This window comes from Streptopelia decaocto (assembly GCF_964273445.1).
Source record: "Streptopelia decaocto genome assembly, chromosome: 3".
Taxonomy (NCBI): domain Eukaryota; kingdom Metazoa; phylum Chordata; class Aves; order Columbiformes; family Columbidae; genus Streptopelia; species Streptopelia decaocto.
Genome location: NC_138656.1, coordinates 73,992,892 through 74,018,752, shown reverse-complemented (window position 1 = coordinate 74,018,752; position 25,861 = coordinate 73,992,892). Strand labels below are relative to the sequence as shown.

At 41.9% G+C, this 25,861-nt stretch overlaps 1 protein-coding gene across 1 annotated transcript in view; it reads right to left on the bottom strand.

Moving 5' to 3' along the window:
* SEC63 (SEC63 homolog, protein translocation regulator) overlaps positions 1-17,174 on the bottom strand; it is a 59,135-nt gene extending 41,961 nt beyond the window's left edge. Inside the window, exon 1 of the mRNA XM_082047606.1 lies at positions 16,826-17,174. Within this exon, the coding sequence (XP_081903732.1) occupies positions 16,826-16,949 (124 nt within the window). The 5' untranslated portion in view covers positions 16,950-17,174. The remainder of the gene's footprint in view (positions 1-16,825) is intronic.
* Positions 17,175-25,861: the final 8,687 nt, after the last annotated feature.

Genomic DNA, 25,861 nt, shown 5'->3' with positions numbered 1-25,861 from the left:
TTCCTGCTGCCATGTTATATTTGACTCAAACAAGCTTCCCATTTCATTACATCAGCTATTGCGTACAGGAAAAAACAAACAAGCCGCAAAAAAAAAATCCCAACCCAAATGCAAAACTGTGTTTGTACACAACTAAAGAGTGCAGCTAGAGCAATAGCTACTGCCTCAATACAATATATGATGCATTTTCCTCCTCTTCGCAACATCTGCTTTTTATATAATAAGTTTCCTCCATTTAGGTTTTTCTTTTGAAGGGGAAAAGGAAGGAAGAGTAAGATAACAGCTACTTGTAGGCCATCTAGACCTATAATATCGACCCTTGGCAAGAGTGTATACACATTAAGTAGCCAACAAGGTTCCCTCCTGTGTCCTTTCAGGACAGGAAGGAAATGGTATTTGTACTGTCAATGTCACCATGACAAAGCTCTCTCCATTAAGAAAGCTTTAGTTGTATTTCAGAATGAATCAAGACCAACTCAGTCAAAGTCATCTTCTATGCTAAGAAAAATACAGTGGAAAGCAAATAGCTTGAACAGAATTTCTGTAAGCGCTGAAATTATATGTTATAAAGTGACTTCAATCTGTTTATCTTGTAACTAACTTGCCTATCCATAGACTATGCAGTCTGACATGCAACACTTCTGAAGTGAGGTCACTGTAATTACCTTACCTGCAACAGAATAAGACCACTAGGCCCTTTTCAGGCTAAAGAAAGAATTAAAAGAAAATAAAAATAATCCCATCTCAATATATTTAGATATTGCTGATGAACAAAGTGACTAAACTTCCCAATTTAAATGAGTTTGTGAACTATCTAAATGCAAGAATTATATTACCAACTTTGATACAAAGCACATGTCAATCATCTTAAAAAAATCTTAAATCTCAGCTTTGCACTTTTAAGAATACAATGCCCTCATCTTAAACAGAATAGCAGTTATTATACAATGGAAACATTTTTCTTCGGCAAATCCTGAAAAGGTGATTGTGAAGGACAGTAACAATCTCTGCAGATACTGGGAGATGGGATATGGTGCATAGTGATCTATTTGAATCTCTAAGTAGGCATACAATTCAGATTAAACATCTAGAACTTCAATTTGCAGTCATCAAACTATCTGAGGCCAAAAAAACATGACCATAAATGCCAATAATGCCTACCAGATCAACCACAAATTTGGGTTTAACCTAGATCATATGTGAGCACAGGATGGTATTTCAAACTCCAGCTGATTTAGCAGAAAGAGAGTGGGAACACAGATACCACCTGGCCACCCACAAACTAGTAAAGCAGACAAAATACCAAAGCTTGCAGAGACATAGTTCAGGAACCAGAAAAACTGTATCAGATTATTCTGAACTACTTAATTCTATACAGTGTATCTTCCCCAAAACTCAATATAACACTCAAGAGCTTGATAAGATTCCTTGAGAGGACCAGATTAGTCATCCCACCACCCCCAAAGAGGGAGCGAGAGGTGCAATGGAAGATTATTCAGCCCCCCACATCTGATCCGACTCTTGCAGGGCTTCAAAATAAGCTTCCGAATTGGTCTCACAATTCCGTGCAACAGATAAATCGCACTGGTATTTTGCGGTTCTCCTAATCTGCAAAGATTGTTCACATACTTAAATCAGATATTAAACATGAAACTTACTAAACAAAAAAGGATATGACTAATATTTGGTTAAGCAACTGCCCACTCAGTTTCACCTCACTTGTGTAAGGCTTTAGAAAGCACTGTGAAGGAAAGATTCATAAGGCAATTAAAACGGGGTTAAAACGTAACTCTGAGTCCCTACTGGTAGAATGCAAATTAATTTAGCACTTTCTATTTGCAATCTTTTTAAAGGCAAAAATTGTGGGATATCTCTATTAGTTGAGAACTGAATCCACCACAGCTAGTAGTGAGCTAATTGTTACTTAAAATTAAACTATGATTTTTAATGCAGAAGTAAGAGACATTACCAGCCAGAAAACCAAAAGGGAGTGCTGTTTGGTAGCTGTCTTAAATGACTACACTGCACAAATACCTAAAACTAACATGAAAATGCATTACCAGTGTGTTTGGAGAAGGAGAAGGTGGCAAAGAAAGACAACTTCGTTTACCCAACGCTGTAAAACTAAGCCTAACAGGATATGACTCCTTTTAGTGTTTTTGCTAGGGTGCTTTTAGCAAGCTGCTGTTCCTTGTCTTTAAAAAAAATCTGTGTCACCTTGCAACACAATGCCCCAGTTCTCAAACGTGCCTACTGACCAGCCCCGCAAGTGCCAGATGATCCCCTCTGCATCTTCCCTGCAAGAACAGCCAATGCCCTTCACCTTACCCTGCCAAAAAGCCCTTAGGGGAAGGCACCACAGACAACAGAAAAATAGGTGTACACAGTAAATTAAAAAGTTAGGATAAGGTCAAATAAAAACTGACCACAGGGGAAAATGAAGGTAGAAACTAAAGAGAGAACTGAGGCTTTTGAAACAGCTTTCCTATAGCAGCTGCAGAAGTCACACTTTGTGAACAGTTTGAGGGGGAGAACCCACAACACAAACCAATACACACCAACCACCACCACCAAGGCCAGTGCTATGAGCAAAACTTAAGCCCTCCACATAAGTCAGTTAAGAATCCCTGACAATGATGTCCTGGAACAGTGCACACACATCTGAACAACTCTGGATCAAATCTAATTACAGTTGATTAAACTATAAAAAAGCAAAAGCGCCTCATTAATTTATTTCCGATCTTGGGATGGCAATGGTCTCATCTGATTAACGATGCCAAAAGGAAACAGATAACCATAAACATTCATCTTTTTAGTGCTCTATCCAGAACATAAAGAACCACATTCTTTCCAAGTTAAGGCTAAAGTCCAGACTATTCAAATTATTCAGAGCTATCCTGAGGCACTTCCTCTGTCACATGTCATCATTAACACGTATTAACTTGTGTAATTCAAAAACAAGCAGCTACTTGGGAGAAAGAAGGAGGAGTACAGAAGTACAGACAGCATCACTCCCAGCTTAGGCAGAAAGCCACTGGCAAAACATCACCCTGATTAAGAAAAGCTATATTCCTGCTGTATCCAGGAAAAACAGGCTTCCTGTTAATTTACAGACAACACGTGATTGTACCAAAGAAAACACTTATATTGTTAAGAAAAAATTGGCTGCAGGAAAAAGGAAAAAAAAAAAAGCTAGCAAGAGCCAGAATACCAGATAAGTACTGTGCTTAAAAAAAAATAAATAAAGCAGCGATGTATTCTTAATTAGAAGCTGTGCATAAATTGGGTCCTTCTTTGCTTTACTTTCCTCTCCCAAGCAGCTTTCTTTTACAGAAGTGGATTTGCAGTGCCACAGAAGTGCCACAGTCCCTGCAGCATCCTGCAGACCCCAAGCACGCACAAGTAAACACATTACATGCTGCTCAGGGTAAAGCTTTGCAGCAAAAGAGGAATTGCACCTTCTTTGGATTTTAGCTCTGGAATCCTTGCTCTCTGTCAGGGAAAGAGGTTCAGAGTCTGAAAGGCAGATAAGAGTTCTCTGTTTCTTCTCGCTTCAGATCACGGCTCCCCATTAAACCATAAGAGCACTTCACACGCCATCCTTTGATAGAGGATTACAGGGAGACAAGTGGTGGGGGCAATGATTTTCCTCTAGTAAAAACAACTTCTCATTTGATGGGCAAAACCCTCAACAATAGTGAATCTCTTCTATGGCTTTTAAAATAGGTATTAAACAGCCTTGAAAAGCTAAGGTATGGTGCATCCATGGGCTTTTGAATTAATCTAGCTAACAATAACCCACACATCCAACTATTGTTAAAGCACATCTCTCAGAGGAGGATGTAGGGTACAAGTTCATTTTGCAAATAATCTGGGGAAGCATGCCATACTTCTCCCATTTCTCTCCAAATTATTATACATGCATCCAAAGTTCCTGAGATTCACAAGCAACTTTTCATCAATACAACTCTTACATTCAGAGGGTTCTCACAAATGCTTATAATAATATCTTAACAAATGTATGTGAATAAAACTACATCTTCACACACCCTTCAAGTTTTCAAGAAATAAACCAATTGCCGGTACAAAGGGAAATCTGAGTGCTATCTCTTTCAAATATTCAGAAAGAGCTAGTCAGGTCCTCTAGTGATACTAGCAGGTTTTTTTTTATCTAACATTGTCTAAAGCTTTTAGAGAAATGAAAATAAAAATCAAGATCCTAGCACAGCTAGGCTATTAATAACTAAATGGGGGGGAAAAAAGTTCATCCGTACACTAATCTGCTTACTACTTTTGGATGAGAATAAAGTAATTAGCAAATATTTTAGACTTTTGCTTCCTTAAAGACAGCTGTCCATTTGGTTATATACCTTAACTAGAGAATGACTAAAGATCAAGTATCTGTAAATTTGAGATATAGTCAACTTTATGTTGAATCCAAAGAGGTATGCAACATCTGAATTACAAGCTCAAAGCAAGTACTAAAAATAGAGAAAAAAAAATATAATCTTTGATCTTTATTTCCTTTATTTGGTGACTAAAGTTTTTCTTCCTTTGTATTCCGGGCAACAATACAGGTATCAGCAGAGAACACTTAAGTCAATAGTTGATTCTTTTTTTGTCAGAACTTATGTATGTCTCTTGAATATCCAGGTCTTCAGAGAGAGCGATTTTAGTATGAATAAGCCAGATGTGTCCACCTTTTCTTGGCGGGTAACCCAGATAACACAGTTCTTGGGTATCATAGAACAGCTGAATATTTGAGGTTGGAAGAGACCTCTGGAAATCATCTAATTGAACGCTGCTGCTCAGAGAAGGGCAAATAAAGCAGGTTGCTCAGGGCTCTGGCTGCAGACCTTTTGAGTATCTTCAAGGACAGAGACTCCACAGTCTCTCTGAACAACCTGTTCTAGTGTTTGATCAGCCTCATAGGGCAAAAAATCTCTCATGTCTGTCTCAACATCTGTTCATTTATCCACCACATGCTGGGTGAAGAACACAGGGTACACGAGGAAGCTGATCACAGGCTGCATCCACAGTTTCTGTAAATCACATATAACCATCAAAAGAAAGATGTGGGATACAAGGTGTTTTGGGGTCAACACCATAATGCAATACAAATACAACAGCACTGCACAAGTTTTGTTTCATTTTTAGTAACCCATGTAGGGTAACATAATCTAGCTTTTACTTCAGAAATTACTTCTGCCTTACACTGTTCTGACCGTGAAACAGAAGAGTTCTTCACTGCTCTCATACTAAAAGAGCTTCAGAAGTCTTATATATTTATTTCTGAAGAAACAGGAAAATCCATTTTATCCTCAGGAATGCTTGACGAATGATCCCTACCTAGACCTAATCTTTCTGTTTCAGGTTCTAGAGGGTCCAACAACTGCTCCAAAAGAAAACCTAAGAGAGATTCTTTTTCATTTTTTACATTCTCCTAAGAAACAAGCTTACACATTTCTTGGAGATTGGCAACTCTGGAAGAGAGGGAAAGGAAAAGAAGGGAAGGGAAAAAGATACACCTGGAATGATACAAAAGTGAAAAATTTTAATCACCAGAATCTTGGTTCAGCTGCAACAAACACATCAGTTTTAGGAAAAAATGCCACAAAATAAGACTACTGGCATCAGTACTCTAAAAGCATATAAAAGTCTGAAAAGATCATATGATCAATTTTTAGGACAACCAAAAACTAACTGAAAACGTAATATCCAGAACAAATGGAAGCCATCAGTTTTCCATCATTCTGTCTCAAACAGTAGGAAAGAACAGAAACACCTCCTAGCATCCTGCCTCCTTTCTGCCTTCAGGATACTGCGAAAAGCAAAGGCAGCAAGTCTAAAATACAGCTCTGATGGACTCCATCAGAAAAAGAAATACGAGGAGGTGCATATGAAACATCCAGCACACCAGATGCAGACAATTTACCCAAAGTGGAACACTGCTTGGTTTCGAAATAAGAGCACTTCTTCCAGCAAGGAACATGGAGTGACAGAGTTCTGCAGCCCAAAAAATGCAAAGATCACTTAAAAGACAGACTTTCACAAACCCTACTTGCAGCATGTCATCCCCTCTCTACCCTTGCCTAGGAAATTAGTACCTGTGGACTACAAGAGATACAAGTAGTACACACGGGTTGCAAGCCTTGAGTAAAGGTTATGACCCAAGAGTACCATGGCTCTAAGCATTAAACTTGTTCCATTAAAACTGAGGGTAACAGGGCTCAGCAGAACCACTGCTCGAGTTTCTGATTTTGCTGCTTTTAATTCAGAGTTCTACAGTTTTAATCCTCTGTGCATTCAAAAGGTTCCCGTTTCCTTTCAACAGCTATGTATATGTGTAAATATATACTATGTATACACATACATATGCCAATGCTGAACTTCAACAAGCACAGAAATTAAACAATGTTACAATTTATTTATTGAGGTGTTGAACTGGAGCTTTCTGAACAAATTTGCTTTTTTAATCACAGAACCATTTCTCAGATAACAGGTGATGAATATAAATATGAAAATACTACCCTACTGCATTACTAGGTCACTTTAGCTTACCTCTATTGGCATTTTCCTTAATAATTATTATAAAATAATATCTACAGGGATATATCTGAGAAAAAAATAAAAATCAGAATATTAGAAAAAAAGCCTATACTTGCTTTCAAATGAAGACACTGACAAACACACACAATGATGTTTTAAAGTAGTAACCCCTATTAACCCCTAGCAAATAAGAGGCAGGATTCAAACTCACAGTAACTCAAAGTCAGCAACTCCTCTGAAGTACTAATAATTTCAAACCTCATTATAATAAGATTGACTTATAGTTTAAAATCTCAAGTTACAAGGTATGAAACAAAATAGATTAATTTAAAAGTGTTCTAAAATGCAGCTGCTTAAATCCAAAAGCCTTCGAATGATGACTAGCACTTCAATTAAGATTACAAGTCACATAAAACACTGGTGAAAGACTTTGAACTGACTATTCCGGTGAAGAATTAAGTGATCCGAACTGATGCTTTCTGATTTTAATGTCTATTACTGTAAGAATTTTCCTCATCACCCCAAGTTTATCTATAAAGAGGTCATGCCCAAGTTACTCTCTTCACTAAAATGTTTATAGCTGAATAATCTGACCCTCATTTTCAGAGCGATTTTTCTGTCTAGTAAATATTCATAGAAATAATCAAGTAATATTAGCTGATTTGAGTAACACGTTGTTGACTATTAAAACTCCAAGCAGTTTATAAGCTACAGAAAATCCTGTGAAAGACCTTAATAGCAAGGCTGCTTCTTTTCTGTAGCATGTTTTGCAGCAACTAGTACAAGGGACAAAAAGTAGCTCAACTTCACATTCACACAGTTCCACATGTGTTTCCTGACTAAAAGACAGCATTTGTTACTAATGGCATTAATAAACAGTAACATAAGTTGATTCAACATCTTGAAAGTTAACTTATCTTCAGAGCTGGCTTACTTGGAATTTCTGTTTACAGTCAGCCTTGCTGGACTCGGGGCACAGTTCCACATTATATTACTCCTAATCAAGCCATTTCAAAACCTTCTCCTTCCTACTAGTATACTGCCTCATTTGTGCTGGCAAAAGTCTAAGTGGGAATAACTACAATAACTTTTAAGCTACATCACCTAAATTACCAGATTTATAGTAGGGCTAGACCTACACATGCATCAGCAAAACTTTAATGGAATCTGAGAGGAATCAGAAAACCAGCCATTTTAATATGAAATGACACCCATGAGTCAAGGTTAACAATTTTAGATTAAATTAACAAGAACGCTGGGCTCCAAGACTTATACATCCTTAATTATCAGGTTTATTTTATGAATGTGGTATGGGGAGGAAACCAGAACACATTCAATCCTAAACAAATGCAGATAGAAGTCATTTAGCACACCATCAGTCACTAAAAATGCCTGCATTCAGTACAGTTCTCATACACACCTTGAAGAAATTATAATCAAGGACAGAATTAGTGAACATACACCCCTTTATCATCAATAGGGCTTTTGTAAAGAGAAAGTGAGCTTCACAAACTTGAGTCCGCTAAAGGAAGTAAACGTATGGAAGAGGAGATCCTACGGACATAGTCTGTGGTTTCCAGAAGGCTTTTGAAAGGTTCCTCTTAAAGTCTTTGAGGACAACTACCTAACGATTACAAAAATAAATGAGACTAGAACACAGAGTGAATGGTCAGTTCTCACAGCAGAAGAAAATCACCAGGAGCTCTGCAGAAATCTGTGTTGGACTGATGATACTCACATTTCACTAAGAACTAACACTGGTAAAGGGTTAAGCAATAAAATAAAGCTTCTGGACAATATTAACTTATTGTAGGAGGCAGGGGTACCCTAAAGAATCGCAAAGATCAAACAAATGGACTACAGAATGACACATGGAATTCAGGGTATGAAAATGTAAAGAGCAATGGGCACCATCACCTCTCAGGAATGCGATCTTGGTGTTGTGACAAACTGCCCTGTGAACACCTCAGCTTAATGCTTATTCATTTTAAGAAGCAAAGCAAATGTTTAGAGCATTCCTGTGAGGAAAGGAAGAGAACTTTATTCCACCACATAAGCTCAAGGTATGTATAACCTTAAGTACGATGCACAGTCCTAGTTCCCACCTCTCAAAGAGAGGCAACTAGAAAAATATTAGATTAAGGTGAACAAGGGCCATCATATGTATGAGAAAATTTATGTCACAAATACAAGCTACAAATCTTTTGGCTGGGAGAGAGAAGAGTATATGGAGAGGTAACAGAAGGCTGCAAAAAGCCTAAGTGACAGCCAGAACATGCAGGACTGAACATTTACTGCCTCTTCCATTAGAGCAAATAAGGATCATAAAATAGAATAAGAAGCAGATACAAAACAAAAGTGATTATTTGCTATGTGGACAGCAGAGCTGGTGAACTCCTTGCCATAGGATGGCAGGGGTGCTGTGCTAAAGAAGAGTCATTGAACTGTAAACCATTGGAAACTTGGAGAATATGCAAAGGAAGCATCATTTATGCTTGTCCTGCTATTCTCTCCTTAAGGCATATACTTTTGTAATATTGTATAAAGACATATGACCTGACCCAGTATGTCCACTCTTCTGTTTCTCAAAAAAAAGATATTTGAAACTTTATTGGTAAGCCTTTGTAGAAGTCACAACATTAGCAAATATCCTAGTTTCAAACAGTTCAACCAGACAACCAAGACAAAAGCATCTTTTGAATCTAAAATACATCACCTCCAGTTGAAACATATTTAGAATGCTTATAATTTTCTGTCCAAGGGAAAAATTAAGTGAAAATCTGAAATCACCTCTTCGATCTTCTCAATTAATTGTACACTTATTTAAAAACCTGGTGCAGGCACAAATCTTTTTGCTCATGAAAGAAATGAAGTACCTATATTGGGCTTCTCCCTACTCTTGGTATGGTCCAGCCAGCAAAATCTCCCTTACCATGAAATGGAAGCACCACATGTATCAGATCCTGGCTGACAACTGAGGCAAAGGACTACGGCTCCCTCAGCAGGAGAAGGCAGCACGGCAGGGGGAAAGAACAAAGCAGCTCCACTCGAGACTTGTTCAAAATCCTGCAGATCTGCACCCCTCTTTGCAAGCATGAATTTGGGAAAAAAAAAAACAAAAACAAAAAACAAAACACCACACCACACACACACCCCACCAAGCCCACCAAACCCTCACTTTGGAATCACTGCTGATCCCATTCCTCACCACCAACCTTGCTCCTCTCTCAAGTTCCTGGTCCTGTTGCAAAAATGGTTTAGCTGCTCATGAAACCATAACTGACCCATCACACTTTACCCTTGAATATACCAGGTTAAATAGCACTAACTTGAGTTCTCTAGTACGTGGTCTGTACATCCTGGTTGTCTACATGAGCAGTCAAGATATTCCCGCAGCAAGTAGAAAATTAACAACAAGGTATATAATAAACTTTTACCACACCGTTTTCATAAGCTTCCATAACAAAGATTGAACTGAAAAAAACAAACACACACAGAAACAGCTTAACAGACTTAAACTTCCTTTAATAGCTTGATCTTTATCTTGCAACAAAAAGCTTTTCAGAATTAAGTGTTCTGGACAGTCTTGAAGCTACTCAACTAATCTCTAGTACAGGGTTATTATTTTTATTTTACTACTAGGAGGTTACAATGCTTATAATAAGATTACAGTACTTCACAAAAATTATAGGAAAAGACATGCCTTTTTTCCAAATAACAGAGCTATTTAGATAACTCTGTCCAAATGTTTTGTTTTGAAAAGCATTTTTAGAGGTAATTGCTAGGCATTAGTAACGACATCTCATGATGTTTGCCCTTCAAACGTTTCTGTAAAAACACCCTACTGCTTCAAAATAGCAATACAGTAAAACACTAACAAAATAGTATTAAGTATCACCATTATATTATAGTCTTCTTTTTAATAGTCACTAATAAGCTGTATTTTCTGAACTTGAAATGGTTTAAGGTAACCACAGTACTCTCAATACCTCAAAAGAAATCCATTTATATGTAATAACAGTTTTTAAATGCATAACTGAGTTTCACTGACTCTCCTCCCATTTCCTGACACACTGCTCCAAGTTTATATTAACAGGAAAGGATAAGCACACACACAAGTGGGCACAAAACGCTTATATTCACAGATATCAAGTTTTCACACCTATGCCCATCCACCACAGAAGTATCAGCAATGAGCACAGCATCCTGTGTTTTTATTCTATCCTTTTATCCTGCTCTTTACCAGCATCCTGTACTACACCAAATACCAAAACACTGTGAAATACTTTTGAGGCAAGATTAATGAGGTTTCAATGAGCTGTGAGCAAGGACAGGGGTCACAGTCAACCCACTCCAACCAATCTGATCTCACCACAGGATTAGAAGCAACACATAAGAACTTTACCCCGGAGTGGGAGCAGCAGTTATCAGGTAGCACCAAGATGCCCTTCTTCTCCCCCAGGTGCCATAAGGTACAAGTGCTCATTACAGATAAAACAGAAGAAATGCTGCCCGCATTCCCTACACTGGCTTGAGTCACATCCAAGTTGCAGACTGTTTGTCCTTAAAGAGCCTCAGTTCCCCTATTTCCATCTTAAAGCAAGAGATTAATATGGATCTCTCAAGACAGCCTTGAGATCTAAAGGTGAAAAACGCACCAAAAAAATTAGAGAAGCCTTCATACGCATATAACTACATAGAGATATCCAGTATAGTGGGCAGATATACAAAGAAGTATGGTTCCTGATACAGTAAACCTTTATGGAAGGACTTTCTCAGGACTTCCGTTCAAGAATTTGAACACCTGCAAAGTGTTACCTACCTACAGTAACTCGCAAAAAATCCTACTGCTTCGAAATAGCAATAAAGTAAAAAGCTAACAAAATAGTATTGAGTATCACCATTATAGTCTATTCTCCCTTTTAGTACCCACCTAACAAGCTATATTTTTATAGTATTTCTGTACTTTGCTGAGCCTCAATGCAAAAAGACTAGACTAGAACTGCAGTTCTCAAACAGCCTGTGCTACTTCCTAGAGGCACAGCATCTTCAAAGATTAGCAGGCAATAGCCCCCCCTTTAACCAGATTTTAAGTTTTTGTTTGTATTAGCCCAGTGTCCTTCAAGAAATCCTTAGCTACATCTCAGAAACATTTGAGAATTGAGGGTGCAGGGGAGAAGGTTAGTGAGCAATAGGACAATATATAGCTGGTGGGGGTGTGGACCAAGGAAAAACACACACACTTTATTTGGGTTGCTATCACAATGAAAGTAAACTGAACGGCTTTTATTTCAATTTTTTTAAGTTATCAAAATGCAGCAGCTTATCCTTTTTTTTCCTCCATTCCTATAGTAGGTTTTTCTATTCTCACACTTCAAGAAGGAAGATCTATTCCAAGCAATAGCTCCTACAGCCTCTTTTCTCTCAGAGAAGAGACTGCAAGAGAAAACTTTCATTAACGTTATCCCTCCATTCACAGATATTATTCTTTGGGGTTTTTGAACTGTTTCCAATATCTTGTTTTGTTCAAGTTACTGTAAAAGACTCAGGAAAGGGACTTTAATTCTTTCCAGCAGGTTTGGAACACATTATGAATACCCAGTGCCCTGAAATAGGTTAATTTATTTAACGTAGACCTCAAGATCAACTCAAAAATTAGAAGCACCTCATGGTCTACGACCACATTTCAGCACAGCTTTATAATTATGTGTCTCAATTCAGCAGCACAGGTGCAAGTTAAAAAGTACACAAAGTTCAGCAAACACATCAGCATTGAGCAACAACTGGCGCACTAACCAACTAAACTCATTCACCTCTTGCTTTCCACTTCCTTTCAAGACACTGATGTTCAATCCACAGAAGCCTACAGTGAAACTGGTTCAAAGCAAATCCAACAATCCAAAGATACTTTGATGGGCACTTACCCAACCCTAATTGCTGGGAAAACAAAAAAACCCACAACATTTTCTCTTCAACTCTCACAATAAACTTCTTGAAAAATAACTTTAAAATCCCCATTTCAGAAAATACTTTTTAGTTAAGAAGTGAATCTGTACCAGAATAACTTTCTAGTAACTGTACTTTTGTTGCAGATCAAGAACAGTCAATACTTTTCCTCACATGAATTACGCTAAAGCTATATCAATATTTACCCACAACAGAGGCAGATCACAAAAAGTATGATCTGTTTGGTTTTTTCCAATAATAAACCACACATATATGTTTTAAAGATAAAAGCCAAGACTTGGCAGTTTCACCATCACCTGAAGCCATCAACACCACCAAAAGAATCGGTCTTCTCCCCCAGCTCACAGTCACATCCTGCACCATCCCAGACATCCACAAAGCGAGTCCTACACAGAAACTAATACACATTAAAACACAGAAAAAAATGAGGCAAAAATTCATTTTAGCCCAAATGAGTTTCTTCCAGTGCCTCATGCTGCCCAGGGTGCTCTGTTTTGCACAAGTGAGGGGGAGAAATATAAGACTTGCTCTGTCAGAGCACTGCTACCTTGAAGCGGTTATGAAACTGCAGCCCAAGACACAAAGCTGAACAATTAACCTTTTACAAGAGCCTTATTAGCTCCACAATGAACGCCAAGGAGACATAGTCATTGCGACAAATCCACTTTACAGAGTCAATTACCTGCTTGTTTGGTTTATCAAAGCTGAGGTAATGAAGTTATAGGACAGTTCACAGGGTGACTACCACAGTAAAATCCTCCCAAATATAACTACTGATCCTTACTACAGGTTACAGCAACACTTCACACGAACTCTCTCAGAATCCCTTGAGAAAGCAGGTTTAGACACCTAGGAAATAAAAGCAGCTCAGATTTTACTCAGGACTTGAGTCCTGAGAGAGACAAAAAGTTAAATCACATTGTTTTTCAAGACAGTGGTATTGAAAAGGCTTTTCAAAGCTTTTAAAAAATAACTAAGAGCAAATCTTAACAGCTTGCCAAAAAACTATCCTACTAAAAAACTGATATCCTACTAAAAAACTATCCTACTAAAAAACATTTTGAGTTTTCTTCAAGTAGTAAAGCAACATAGATAGATAGATAGATAGATAGATAGATAGATAGATATGCTTAATTTCCAGACTTCACTATGGCAAAAACAAACACCAACTTTTTATCTTTAATTTACTCTGTGGTCACTTACTACAAAACCACAGCACCGAACAAATGCTAAAATGTTACAGACCGCTAGCAATTCCCAGATTTTTGGTGCTAAACCTCACTTAAGAGAGCCACGAACATTTTGCACTCTCGTTCCTCGCCCTCACTGGCACTCTCTATTGTACCAAGTACTAGCAGCCTGTGGCAGCGCATTTGCAGAAGGAAGCAGTGAGCACCAAAGGCTGGACCTCCCCACCATGAGCATTTCCCTCTTGCTTCAGACTAGCTCTAGTCCACTCTCATAACACAATGTGACTGAAGCACAACCTTCCAACCTAGTTTTTACAAAAAAAAATGAATCTGCTCTCTATCTTTTGGGTGCTTTGGTTCACATTGCAAAAGGTTCTTGAAGTGAGGAAGATAGACAGGTCATTTGCTTCAGAATTTCACTACAATCCACTCTTCCCACTCCTGCCAGGCCCTGCTGCAGCCACAGATATAACAGCTATGAAGTCCACCTGGATCTCACCAACTCCACCCAAGACCACAAAGAAACTATGCTGGCTTCTCTAGCACATGGAGGACAAAACACAATTCCAGAACAAAAATGTTAGTTGGTTCTACAGAGGGAGAGCAGAGGTCTTAGCAGAGCTTATTGAGTCTAGCCCAGTACTGTGCCTCACTGTTTGAAAAACCTGCTCTAAATTAATATCAAAATAAACATCTCTTATCAAAGTCTAGATATTCCTGCTTCTTACAGGGATCAAATGCTAGCAGTGCTGAAAAAATTATCTTCTGAAGACACAGGTCTTCTCTTAGCTTCCAAAATCATACATGTATTTTGGTTTGCTGGCTTTTTTTAATGAACTTTTCTGAAAGCAAGAAGTCATAGCTAAACAATTGGGACTTTGCATCATCACAAGGTTTTAATTGATTCCTGAAATCCGGTTCAAATGCTGGAATAGGTAAGGCTGAATACATATGAAGCTGTGTGAAGACTATTCAGAGGGCTTTGCTGGAAACAAGTTGCACAAGAGCCATATATTAAACAACTAGAACACCACAATGAAGCATAGGAGCGCTCCACTAGCCCAGAACACAATCTGCACAACACCTCTTTTTTAGAAAAGAGCCTGCAGAACAGACCTCAAGCACGCTATTAAATTGTGTGCCAAAAATTGGACTATGCTCAGATATTAAAATCCATTAAGGCAGTTACGAGGCAAATAATCCTTTCATTTCCATTCATTGCCATGCCTGGTGATTTTCACTTAGTTGACTCATTTTTGTACTAACAGCATAATAAAATTTACCTTGTGTTTTGGAAAGTATGGTTTGACACAGCTTTGTAAGAATCTAGCACTAATTGCAGAAGGATATGCAGCAGAACCTCCACACACTCGACGACACTGGCTAGAGGTAAAGAAATTAGTAATGTTCAATGGCAGGCCTATTTGGCAACTAGTTACAATCCTGACAGGCATATTCCAAAGTTAGGCTTTCATTTTCTGTCATTCTGTAAGGATAACTGAAGATCAAATATAAAGCTAGCAAAGCATTTCCAAGTTTGACAGCATTTCTACAGCTTTTCCTGCAGCTGTCAGCCCTTTGAAACTGAAGTTAAAGAGCAGAGTGTGACTGCTGGCCATACTGTTCTGCACAGGATCTCAACTAAGTCACGTTGGGGTTCCCAAAAAGCAGCTGCTAAGAAGTATGGAAAAAGCAAAACATTATTCAAGAGAAAGAACAATTTTTCCTCATATTGCCTCCCACTCTTCTCCAGAAAAAAAAATAAATCTTGAGTTTTGGGGAAAGGTTATAGAAGGAGAGCTGTCCTCCCTCTCCAATTCCCCAATCCCTAAAAACAACCCAAAGATTACAAAATGTCTTCAACAACAGTAACGCCTCACTCTTGCAACAGTCAGGACTCTGCAAGACAAGGCAGAGAAACCTTTCTTTACAACAGAAAGAACTCCTGAGCTGTACAACAGGTAGTATCCGGATGGCAGAGGTTCTCCAGCCAGTGCCCTGCCAGAAGCCCCAGGCATGCTTGCCGGCAACCAAGACTGTAAACAACCATGATTTAGCACCAAAACCGCATTTGTTCTATCGATTTTTTTTTTCTACGTACTCCTTACTAGAGGGCATAGGAGTAAGATTTCATTGTTGAGTACTTCTTTTACATATAAAACCAAGTTAAACAGAACCACACAAGCCATTTAAAATAGTATACAAACCCACTAAATAACCACAAGATTCTGAACATTAAAAAGATGAAGTGAACAAAAGGGATTTTGTCTCAGGCTGTAAAGCACAGGTGTGCTTAAAAGGTCAGTAGTTTCAGCAATGGGAGTCAGCATCAAACATCCCCAGTCTACTGAGCATTTACTATTCTGCCTTTAAATACAATTTCTACAGTCTTTTTAATCCCAAAACTGCAGCTAAAAATGTAGTCCTGGCCGCCCGTATACCAAAATGCCTTCTCTCTCCAAGAACAGAGGGATGCAAAGAGAACAAAGAGAGAAACGACTGTGGAAATTAAATTTAGGAGTATTCAGAGAAACTTTTGTAGCATCGTTTGGGCCATAAAACTTCATCCCAAAGGGCGGAACAGGAATCTAGCACTTAGGACACCTAAGCGTGACTTGCACTGGGAAAAATTAAAGCCCCGTTTCCACACATGCTGTGACCCTCACGGCACATCAGAGCAGAGCCTGGTAACTTCTCCTCTTCAGGCTCAACCCCAAATCAACGTTCAGTGGTTTATTCATTTCCCACGATAAAAATTTAGGTCGTCCTCCCTAAAACACCACAGGAAAATTAAAAAAAAAAAAAAAAAGCCCCAAACAAAGCGTTATCCCCCAGCGCAGCAATGACTCTGCAGGAGAGGGGCGCGGAGCCTGCTCGGACCCCCCGTTTGCCGCCAGGTACCGCTAAATGGCTGACACCGGCGAGCCTGGCGGCCCCCGAGGCCGCCCTCCGCAGAGCTTCCCGCAGGGCCGGCCGGGAGCCCCGGGGGGCGGAGCGGAGCGGCGCCGCTGCGGGCCCGGCCCGGCCCCGTCTGCTCTGCTCTGCTCTGCCGCGGCGCGGGGGAAGGTTAGAGGGGGAGAGGGGAGGCGGCGGCCGGGCCCCGGGGCAGGGCCGCTCACCGGCGTGCTGGTCCCGCGGCCACAGGTAGTAGGTGGCGGGGATGACGATGAGCCCCACGAAGCTGGTGAGGAAGTAGAAGAACGTGTTGCCGCTGTCGTCGTACTGGAACTGCTGCCCCGCCATGGCCGCCTCAGCTCAGCGCCGCGCCGGCCGCCTGCCTGTCTGTCTGTTTGTCTGTCCGTCCCCGCCGCTGGCGTCCCCGCCGGGCGGCCTGGTCTCGCCGTCCCGGCTGCGCGCGGGGCCGGACCAGCCGCTCCGGGATCCCGCGAGAACGGGCGCTCCCCCCCGCCCCTTTCCCGGGCGCCGCCGCGGAAGGAGACGTGTCACTGTGCAGCCACCATAGGCATTGTGGCGTCACGGGCGGCGCGCGCGCCCCCACCCACGCACCCCGCCCGGCCGCTGATTGGCTCGCCGGAAGCCCCGCCCCTCGCGTTCCGCCGCGCCGAGAGAAGCGTGTGAGGAGCGGCGGGGGCGGTGCTGTCCCGTCACCTCGCGTCGCTGTTACTGTCCCTGACCCTGTCCCGGTCCCGAGGGGCGCCGTGACCCCGCCCAGCTCCCGCGGGCAGGTGGCCGAAAGCGGTGGCTTGCTGGGAGCGCGGTGCCGAGCGCCGGCTTGCCCCTGGGCCGCCGCCTGTTTCCCGCGAGATGGCGCCACTGTTCCGAAATAGCGGCGCGGTCGCCCGCTGTTGTTCTGCCCCCACCCCGCGCCAAACGGGTGTCCGTGAGAACGGCTGGGCCTGGACTGGAAGGGCGTTTTGCAGTGCGGAGAGCAGCTTGTGGGGCAGCGCTGGTTTTATCCGACATGGGCCTGAAGCTGGGCTGGCCTGTGAGAGCGGCCGGGGTGTGCGCTGGGCGTGGGGCAGCGAGGGGTGCGGCGGGACGGGAGCGGGGAAGGCTGCGGAACAGGGCTAGGGAAGAATCATAACATCATTTTGGTCCAAAGAGACCCTTAAGATCATCGAGTCCAACCATAACCTAACTGTAGCACTAAACCATGTCCCTAAGAGCCTCATCTAAACGTCTTTTAAAAACCTCCAGGGATGGTGACTCCACCACTTCCCTGGGCAGCCTGTTCCACTGCCCAACAACCCCTTCCGTGGAGAATTTTTTCCCAATATCCAATCTGAACCTTCCCTGGCACAACTTGAGGTCGTTCAGTGAGGAAGACAAGGAGAGTAGAAGTCAGGAAGCAGCATTCAGGGGTAAATAAGAGACAAAAAGGCACAGCTTTCTTAAGATGTTTAAGAACTTAGATAAGGAAAGTAGTTCAGACATACAAAGTCTTCAGGATTTGAAGGGCAGATGCTGAGCAGCCATGTGAGGGCAAACATTTTAAATGAGTCTAATACTGAATTTAGTTGCAGCAGTGATCATACTCTACAAGAGGATGTGACCCTAGAGGTGTGAAAGCAAAAGGCAGGTACTGTGTTGGCATTCGTCACACCACTAATGGCAAGTTACCTCTTTGAAGTAGAAAAGGCTGCTAATCGTGCCCATTCATGAGAACGTGCCCATCTCTACAGCTTCATAGTCAAGAGTATAGTTGCTCATAAATGTGATCTCAGAAGTACTTCAGAGTTGCAGTACTTGTAAATTCAGAAGATGGGAAAACATGACACAGAAGTTGTGATGACATCACATACACCTTAGTGGGAAAAAAAGCACTGTCCCAGCATTAAGGAGGGCTCTGATGCGGAAAATGGAAAGAAAGATTGCAACCAGTGGCTGACACTGAATCTCTTGGTGCCATGACATAGTAATCCATAGATGGAAGAAAACTCTTCATTTTTTTCTGAGAAAGGATTTTGTGTTAATTAATTAAAAAAAAAAAAAAGTTAATTTTTTTCATTTATACTCTTTGTGATTGTTCCCAGTTAGATACTTGTAGAGTTTATATGCAAAATTAAGGTATTTCCTTCTATGTCTTTTGCTACTTACATTGCCTCTGAGTATTGTAAACCCTCTGCAGTGACAAGTCTTGCAATAGCTGTTTTGGAGGATACCTGAATGCATGTAACTCACCTCTGTCTGCGGGTTTCTAGTCCTTAATGTTTCACAGGGAGGCAGTGAAAAGCTTCTATACAGTTAAAAAAAAAAAAAAAAAAAAAAGCAAAACAGGTACAAACCTGCATGTGTACTTAGCTCAGTTCTGTAAGCAGAGAAAACCCTTTTTCTGCAACTGTGTTCGTCTGCAAAGTCTATTACTTCAGTCAGATAAAGGGGCAAATCTGCTAAAGACGATTAAGTTTCCACAGGGCTTGTGAAAGCAACCTGTTAGATGAGGAAGGTTCATGGGTACACCAGCATGAAGGCCCAGCAGCAGGTGAGATAAAATCTCACTAGACACTGTAAAATGCACACGGGAGACAGCGTGGGTAAGCGCCCTGTAGGAAATCTCTGGTCGATGCATTCAGGTGATCATGGGAGCCAGGTCAGGAAGAAAGCAGGTATCGCTTGTGTTGCAGATGATGACACTGCTTGATGCCATTGTTTTGGAGCTCAGCTGTGAATTTTCTGTCAGTTGTGCCAACATCACTCCTTTGCCCTGTTGGCTCATGAGGGTTTGACTGTGGCATTAGCTATGTAGTGAGGGAATCATAGTACCCTGCTACTAGGACCCAGTACCCAAGAGCTGAGCTAAGACCATACTTCTTGAAATCCTGCTGAAATATTGTCCAGTTATATTTTATGCATTAATTTTACTTGTTCCCACAACTTTCAGACATCAGCTGAAATCCTTCCACTCTGGTCAACATACATGCAACAACTGGTAATAATAGTACATACTTCTTGTGAAGCTTTCAAACTGTCTAATGCCATTCTATTTTGCAGTGTAATTTTGGAGAGTTGTGAAACCTCTCCTTGTAACACCATAATTGCATCATCAGTATTATTGCCAAGAAATTCTATTGCTGCTGAAATGTTAACTAAGGCCTTTTCTAACTCATTCCCTCCCAACCAGGGCAGAAACCGTATAGTGAAGGAGCAGAATGCGGTTAGTCTTTCTACTAGTGGATTACTACGTTTGGTCCTGTGAACAAAAGGTTGTAACCATGATCCTGATTCCATAGACAAATACAAGAACACAGAAAATATTAGGAGTAACAGCTCCTAAGGTACAAGTTCCCAACAAATCTGGGATTGTTTTGCGAGCTCTCTCTACATGTGTCCACCCTTTTCCCTCAGGTACAGGCCAAGGTATATTGTAAAAGTCCCCAAGTACTCCCATTTTCATTGTTTGGTTACAATCGTTGAAGTTGCCCACAAGGGTAGTACCACTGCATAGGAGCTTCAGTTGACTGAGGAGAGCCTGGTGTTTTACACATGTTGCATATTTCCTCTTTGCTCCTGGGATTACCACCTCCCATTGTGAATCAATGTGGTCTCAATGGAAAGTAGTTATTTGGTATAGGGATCCCTAACAGGGGAGTGCTTGAAGCTCAGTGAGTACGTGTCCAACAGTTTGCTTTGGTAATTTGGACTATGGTGTGTGACAAATTAAAGTAGAGGTTTTCTTTCCACTCATAATAGGCCTGTACAGATGTAGATATTTCCTTTACCTGTGTAAGAAGCACAACAAATGTTAGTAACTTTGCCCATCAAATATCCACCATTTCTCCTATAAGGGTGGTATCTATACGAAGAGGGGTAAACTCTCCTATTAACAGTCTCAGATAGTCTATTTAACCAGGTGTCTGGGGAGTCCCAAGTAGCTCTGAAAAAGAAACAAAAGTGACACAAATTCAGAACTCCTTTGTCCTTCAGAAATTGAAATAGTTTCAGTCTCCAAAGTAGCGATCATGATAGATTCCTCTGTCACCAGTCATTGTTCATCCACTAAATGATCCTCAGGTAGGCCTTTAATATGTCTGTGAGGTTTGCTCATGGCTTACTGATAGTCTAGATTACTATGTCACATTGGTGATGCTCTTCCGCTCTCCAGGTGTTGGTTGTAGTGTTGCTCTGTTCAGTGTTATTAGACCTCTTTAGAGTGACATTATCTGCATTTAAAGAATTAGTGCATATTTATGTGCCTGTTGGGGAGACAAGGCTTATTTCGCATATTACTTGAGAAGTAATTCAACTTCATGAGGCACATAGATCATAATTGTGAGCTCTAATAATAAAGATCGACATTTTGCCACTATTGTAGCTGCTGCTGCCACTGAACTAACACATGTTGGAGCTCCATCTGCCACCGGATCAGGCTGAACAGAATACCATGCCATGGGTCTTTGATGAGGCCCTGATTTCTGCATTAGCACTCCACTGCCCACCCCTTTTCGTTCATGTATATACAGACTGAAAGTTTTTGTGTAGTCTGGAAGTCCTAAAGCTGAAGCCAAAGCCAAGGCCCCTTTTATACCTCTAAAGACTTTTTCCCATTCTGCCCCCCATGTAATGGGTTCTATTTCTTCAATTTTTGTTCCCTGTGTCACAGGTTTGGTTGGTTCCCCTAATCATGTTACCCACGGTCAGCAAAACCCAACTGCACCTAAAATGCTCATGGCATTTTTTTTCATGACTGGCAGAGGAATTTCAATTGTGGGTTTAACTTTCTGGATATATTACCTGCTATCCTTATTTAAAAATGAATCCCAAATATTTTGCTTCCTTTTGACACAGCTGGAGCTTAGGTTGAGATGTGCAATGTCTCTTCATTGCTAAAGCAGTACATAAATATATAGTATCTTTTAAACAGTCATTACAATTTCTACTAGCTGTTAGTAAATCATCTACATATGGCAGGATTTGCCAGGAAATGAAATATCGTTTAAATCTTTTAATATCTGAGAAGATATGATGGTAGACCCAGTAAACCCCTGTGGAAGGTGAGTCCACATCACCTGTTATCCCTTCCGAGTGAAAGCAAACAAAGGTTGGCTTTCTTCATCTGTGGGAACACTGAAGAGTGCTGTGGTCAAATCAGTCACACCAAACCACTTAGCCCAATCAGAAATTCATGGAATGGTTTGGGTTGGAAGGGACCTTAAAGATCATCTAGTTCCAACCCCCCTACCATTAGCCCGGACACCTTCCACTGGACCAGGTTGCTCAAAGCCCCATCCAACCTGGCCTTGAACACTTCCAGGGATGGGGCATCCACAGCTTCTCTGGGCAGCCTGTTCCAGTGCCTCACCACCCTCATGGGGAAGAATTTCTTCCTTCTATCTAACCCAAATCTACATTCTTTCAATTTAAAGCCCTTACCCCTTATCCTGTCACTACATGTGCTTGTAAAAAGTCCCTCTCCATCTTTCTTGTAGGTCTCCTTTAGGTTCTGGAAGGCTGCTATAGGGTCTCCCTGGAGCCTTATAGCAATGCGATATTTGCAAGAGTGCGGTAGAGGTATCTGGCACGTGGGGTGTGGGACAATAACACACTGGTTAATTGTTCTCGAATTTAAAAAAAATCGAAATTCAGGATTCCCATCTTCATCCAATCTGCTTTTATATCACTAGTAACAGTCGGGTATTATATTAGGGATTGGCATTCGGGATTCCTTGGGCAAGGTGCTGATGATCTAGGTGGTTTTGCACTTTCCCCTGCTCGGCGGGGCCAGGACATCGCTGTCCAGCAGGGGGCGCGCCTCCCCTTCTTGTGGCGTGTCCTGTCCCCATGTCAGAAATCCCACGCCAGCTCCTCCTTTACTCCACAACTCCCTGGGCACCGCTTCCAGGGGTTTCGGTGTCCCAAGGTCGGGATCCTGCACTTCAGACACTGCACATACACCCACGATTATCAAATCAGTGCCCCTGGGTGATGGCTGTAACTGTACATCCAGGGTCTGGAGGAGATCTCTTCCTAACAAACAAGCAGGGGACTCTTCTGCTATTGTATTACAGATCTTCCCCACACCCCTTTATTTCCTATTGTTAACAGTAATAGTTTACTTAAAACATGGTCTCCTTTTTCCATTACCCCTTGAATTGATACCTTGCCCTGTGATACATATTCCTTTGGTATAAAACTTAAAAGCTATAGCGGTGCTCCGATGTTAACTAAAATCATGACTTCCATTCTTTCTGTTTTCCCAGTTATATGTCCCGTACAATTCAGCTGAGCATTTCACTTCCCATAGACTCTGATTTCCACAGAATCTTCTGAGTCTCCTGTCTCCAGTCATTGCAGATTATTTCTTAATTCCTGTTTTACACCTCCCATGTCCAGTTCCCTCCAAGGTGCTCTAGGATGAAGCAGGCGTTCTCTTTGCCAGTGACCAAGTTTCCCACAGTAGTAACACTTTTCCTCCCAGTTATTTCCAAGTTTTCTCATTCCTCTTTCAAATCTCCCATCCGACCTGCCTCTTCCTGTTTTCTCCCCTTCAAGTGGGGAAATCCCCTCCCTCACCCTCTTAGTTACAGTATCACAGTATGTTTGGGATTGGAAGGGACCTCAAAAGATCATCTAGTCCAATCCCCCTGCTAAGGCAGGAACGCCTAGGTGAGGTCGCACAGGAACACGTCCAGGCGGGTTTTGAATGTCTCCAGCGAAGGAGACTCCGCATCCTCCCTGGGTAGCCTGTTCCAGTGCTCTATTACCCTCACTGAGGAGAAGTTTTTTCTCAAATTTAAATTAATATCTTGTGTTCCAGCTTGATCCCATTACCCCTTGTCCTATCATTGTTTGCCACCGAGAAGAGCCTGGCTCCATCCTCGTGGCACTCACTCTTTATATATTTATAAACATTAATAAGGTCACCCCTTAGTCTCCTCTTCTCCAAGCTAAAGAGCCCCAGCTCCCTCAGCTTTTCTTCATAAGGGAGATGCTCCACTCCCTTAATCATCTTTGTTGCCCTACACTGGACCCTCTCCAGCAGTTCCCTGTCGTTCTTGAGCTGAGGGGCCCAGAACTGGACACAATATTCCAGATGTGGTCTCACCAGGGCGGAGTAGAGGGGAAGGAGGACCTCTCTCGATCTACTAATCACCCCCCTTCTAATACACCCCAGGATGCCATTGGCCTTCCTGGCCACAAGGGCACAGTGCTGGCTCATGGTCATCCTGTTGTCCACCAGGACCCCCAGGTCCCTTTCCCCTACACTGCTCCCTAATATGTAATTTCCCAACCTATACTGGAACCTGGGGTTGTTCCCGCCCAGATGCAGAACTCTACACTTTCCCTTGTTAAATTTCATCAGGTTATTCCCCGCCCAACTCTCCAGCCTGTCCAGGTCCCGCTGGATGGCAGCACAGCCTTCTGGCGTGTCAGCCACTCCTCCCAGCTTGGTGTCATCAGCAAACTTGCTGATAGTACACTCTATTCCCTCGTCTAAATCGTTAATGAATATATTGAATAATATTGGCCCCAGTACTGACCCCTGAGGCACTCCACTAGATACTGGCCTCCAACTAGACTCCACACCATTGACTACCACTCTCTGGCTTCTCTCCTTAAGCCAGTTTGCAACCCACCTCACTACTCTATTGTCTAGACCACACCTCCTCAACTTAGCTGTGAGGATGCTGTGGGAGACTGTGTCAAAGGCTTTACTGAAGTCAAGCCTTAGTTGTAAACTCTGTGCCTGTGCTGCTGCTGAAAGACTAGCTTCTTGTTGCTTTTCTTTCTTTGTCAGTTCAGCTGTGTGTTTTTCCTCCCATCCATCAAACATAAACACCAACACACTTAGGATCTTCCGCAATGTCTCCTCTTGCTACCCAGGCATATGTTATTTAAAATATTTCTGTGTATCTGGGGCAGTGCAATCAAAAATACACTTGTCTCTAGCTCATGGTTAAAGTTCTGCACAGCCATTCCTCCATATTTTAATAAAGGTCACCATAATCGTCCCCAGTAGTCACTAGGGTGTTAATCTAGCCTCTGCCTACATTCCTGTACTTTTGTCCCGTTCATTCCTGATTCTACGCAAGTTCTAATAGCTTCCACTAAGATCTGAATCGCTGTCTGACAGTTGGCTCTGCCTTCTGCATTATTATAATCCCAATTTGGATCATTTGCCAGCCAAGGATTCCGCTTTCCCCTGCCTGTCACGTCAATTCTGCATCCTTTTCAATTATTTTATCCCTTTCATCAGATTGAAATATCTCCTTCAATAATGTTTGAGTATCCCTTCATGATAAATTATATCCAGTACAAATGTTTTAAAATAATTGGGCACACTGACCCACATATTCCCTCAGTCTAGGCATTTTACTCCCCCACACAGCTAAATCTCCTGGATTCCTGGGTTGATCAGTAAATACATGCAATACTGGAGGAGGATCAGAAGCTCCCCCCATTGCAGGCTGCATCGCAGCTGGATTTGGAAGAACACTAGCAGCAGCAGTAACTGGAGGAGTGGCAGAAACACTAGCAAAAGATGGGTTAGAAGAAAGTGGAGAGGAGGTGCATAGGGTGGAGCAGATGCCACAAGCACATCTGTTGGATCGCTTTCGACTGCTGCAGCTGGAGTTGTAACCTGTGTTCTCTGTGAACATTTCTACCCGCCTTCTCTATGGCAGTCATATGCTCAGTTGTCCCATACACACTAAAAAATCCATTTGACAAGGTTTTCATCTTCCAGAATATGTCGAAGTAAAGTTAATCGCTTTTGGTCAAAGGATCCTTCACAGTGCCACCACCCCTCCCCTCCATCCAGTCATTGCCGGTCATTCTTCTTTGCATAATGCAATTGCTTGGGGTTTTTTATAGACTTGCAGCGCTACCTATGTTCCTCCGATTTTCTAGTACCTTGGCCAAGGGCATCCCCTTCTCTACGCTGGTACATTCCCCATATCTGTATGTCAAATTCGTGTGCCTCACACTGATCAGGCCATGCACACCTCCTCTAGAGCACTTCTGAGCTGGGACTTGAACCCACTCAAACCCAGAATATCCAGAATTTAGTAGCAGAACTTTAACACTCACCAGTTGGTGCCTCCCATCCCCAAAGTTCCCAGGTGAACTCACCCGATGCTGGCAGCTGGACATTTGGAGACAAGAGGGTCCAACATCCAGTGGTGGTTGCCTAGAGTCCAATTGGGGTCACTAAACTGTTCTGGAAATTACACATGGCAGCCACCATAACAGGGTTC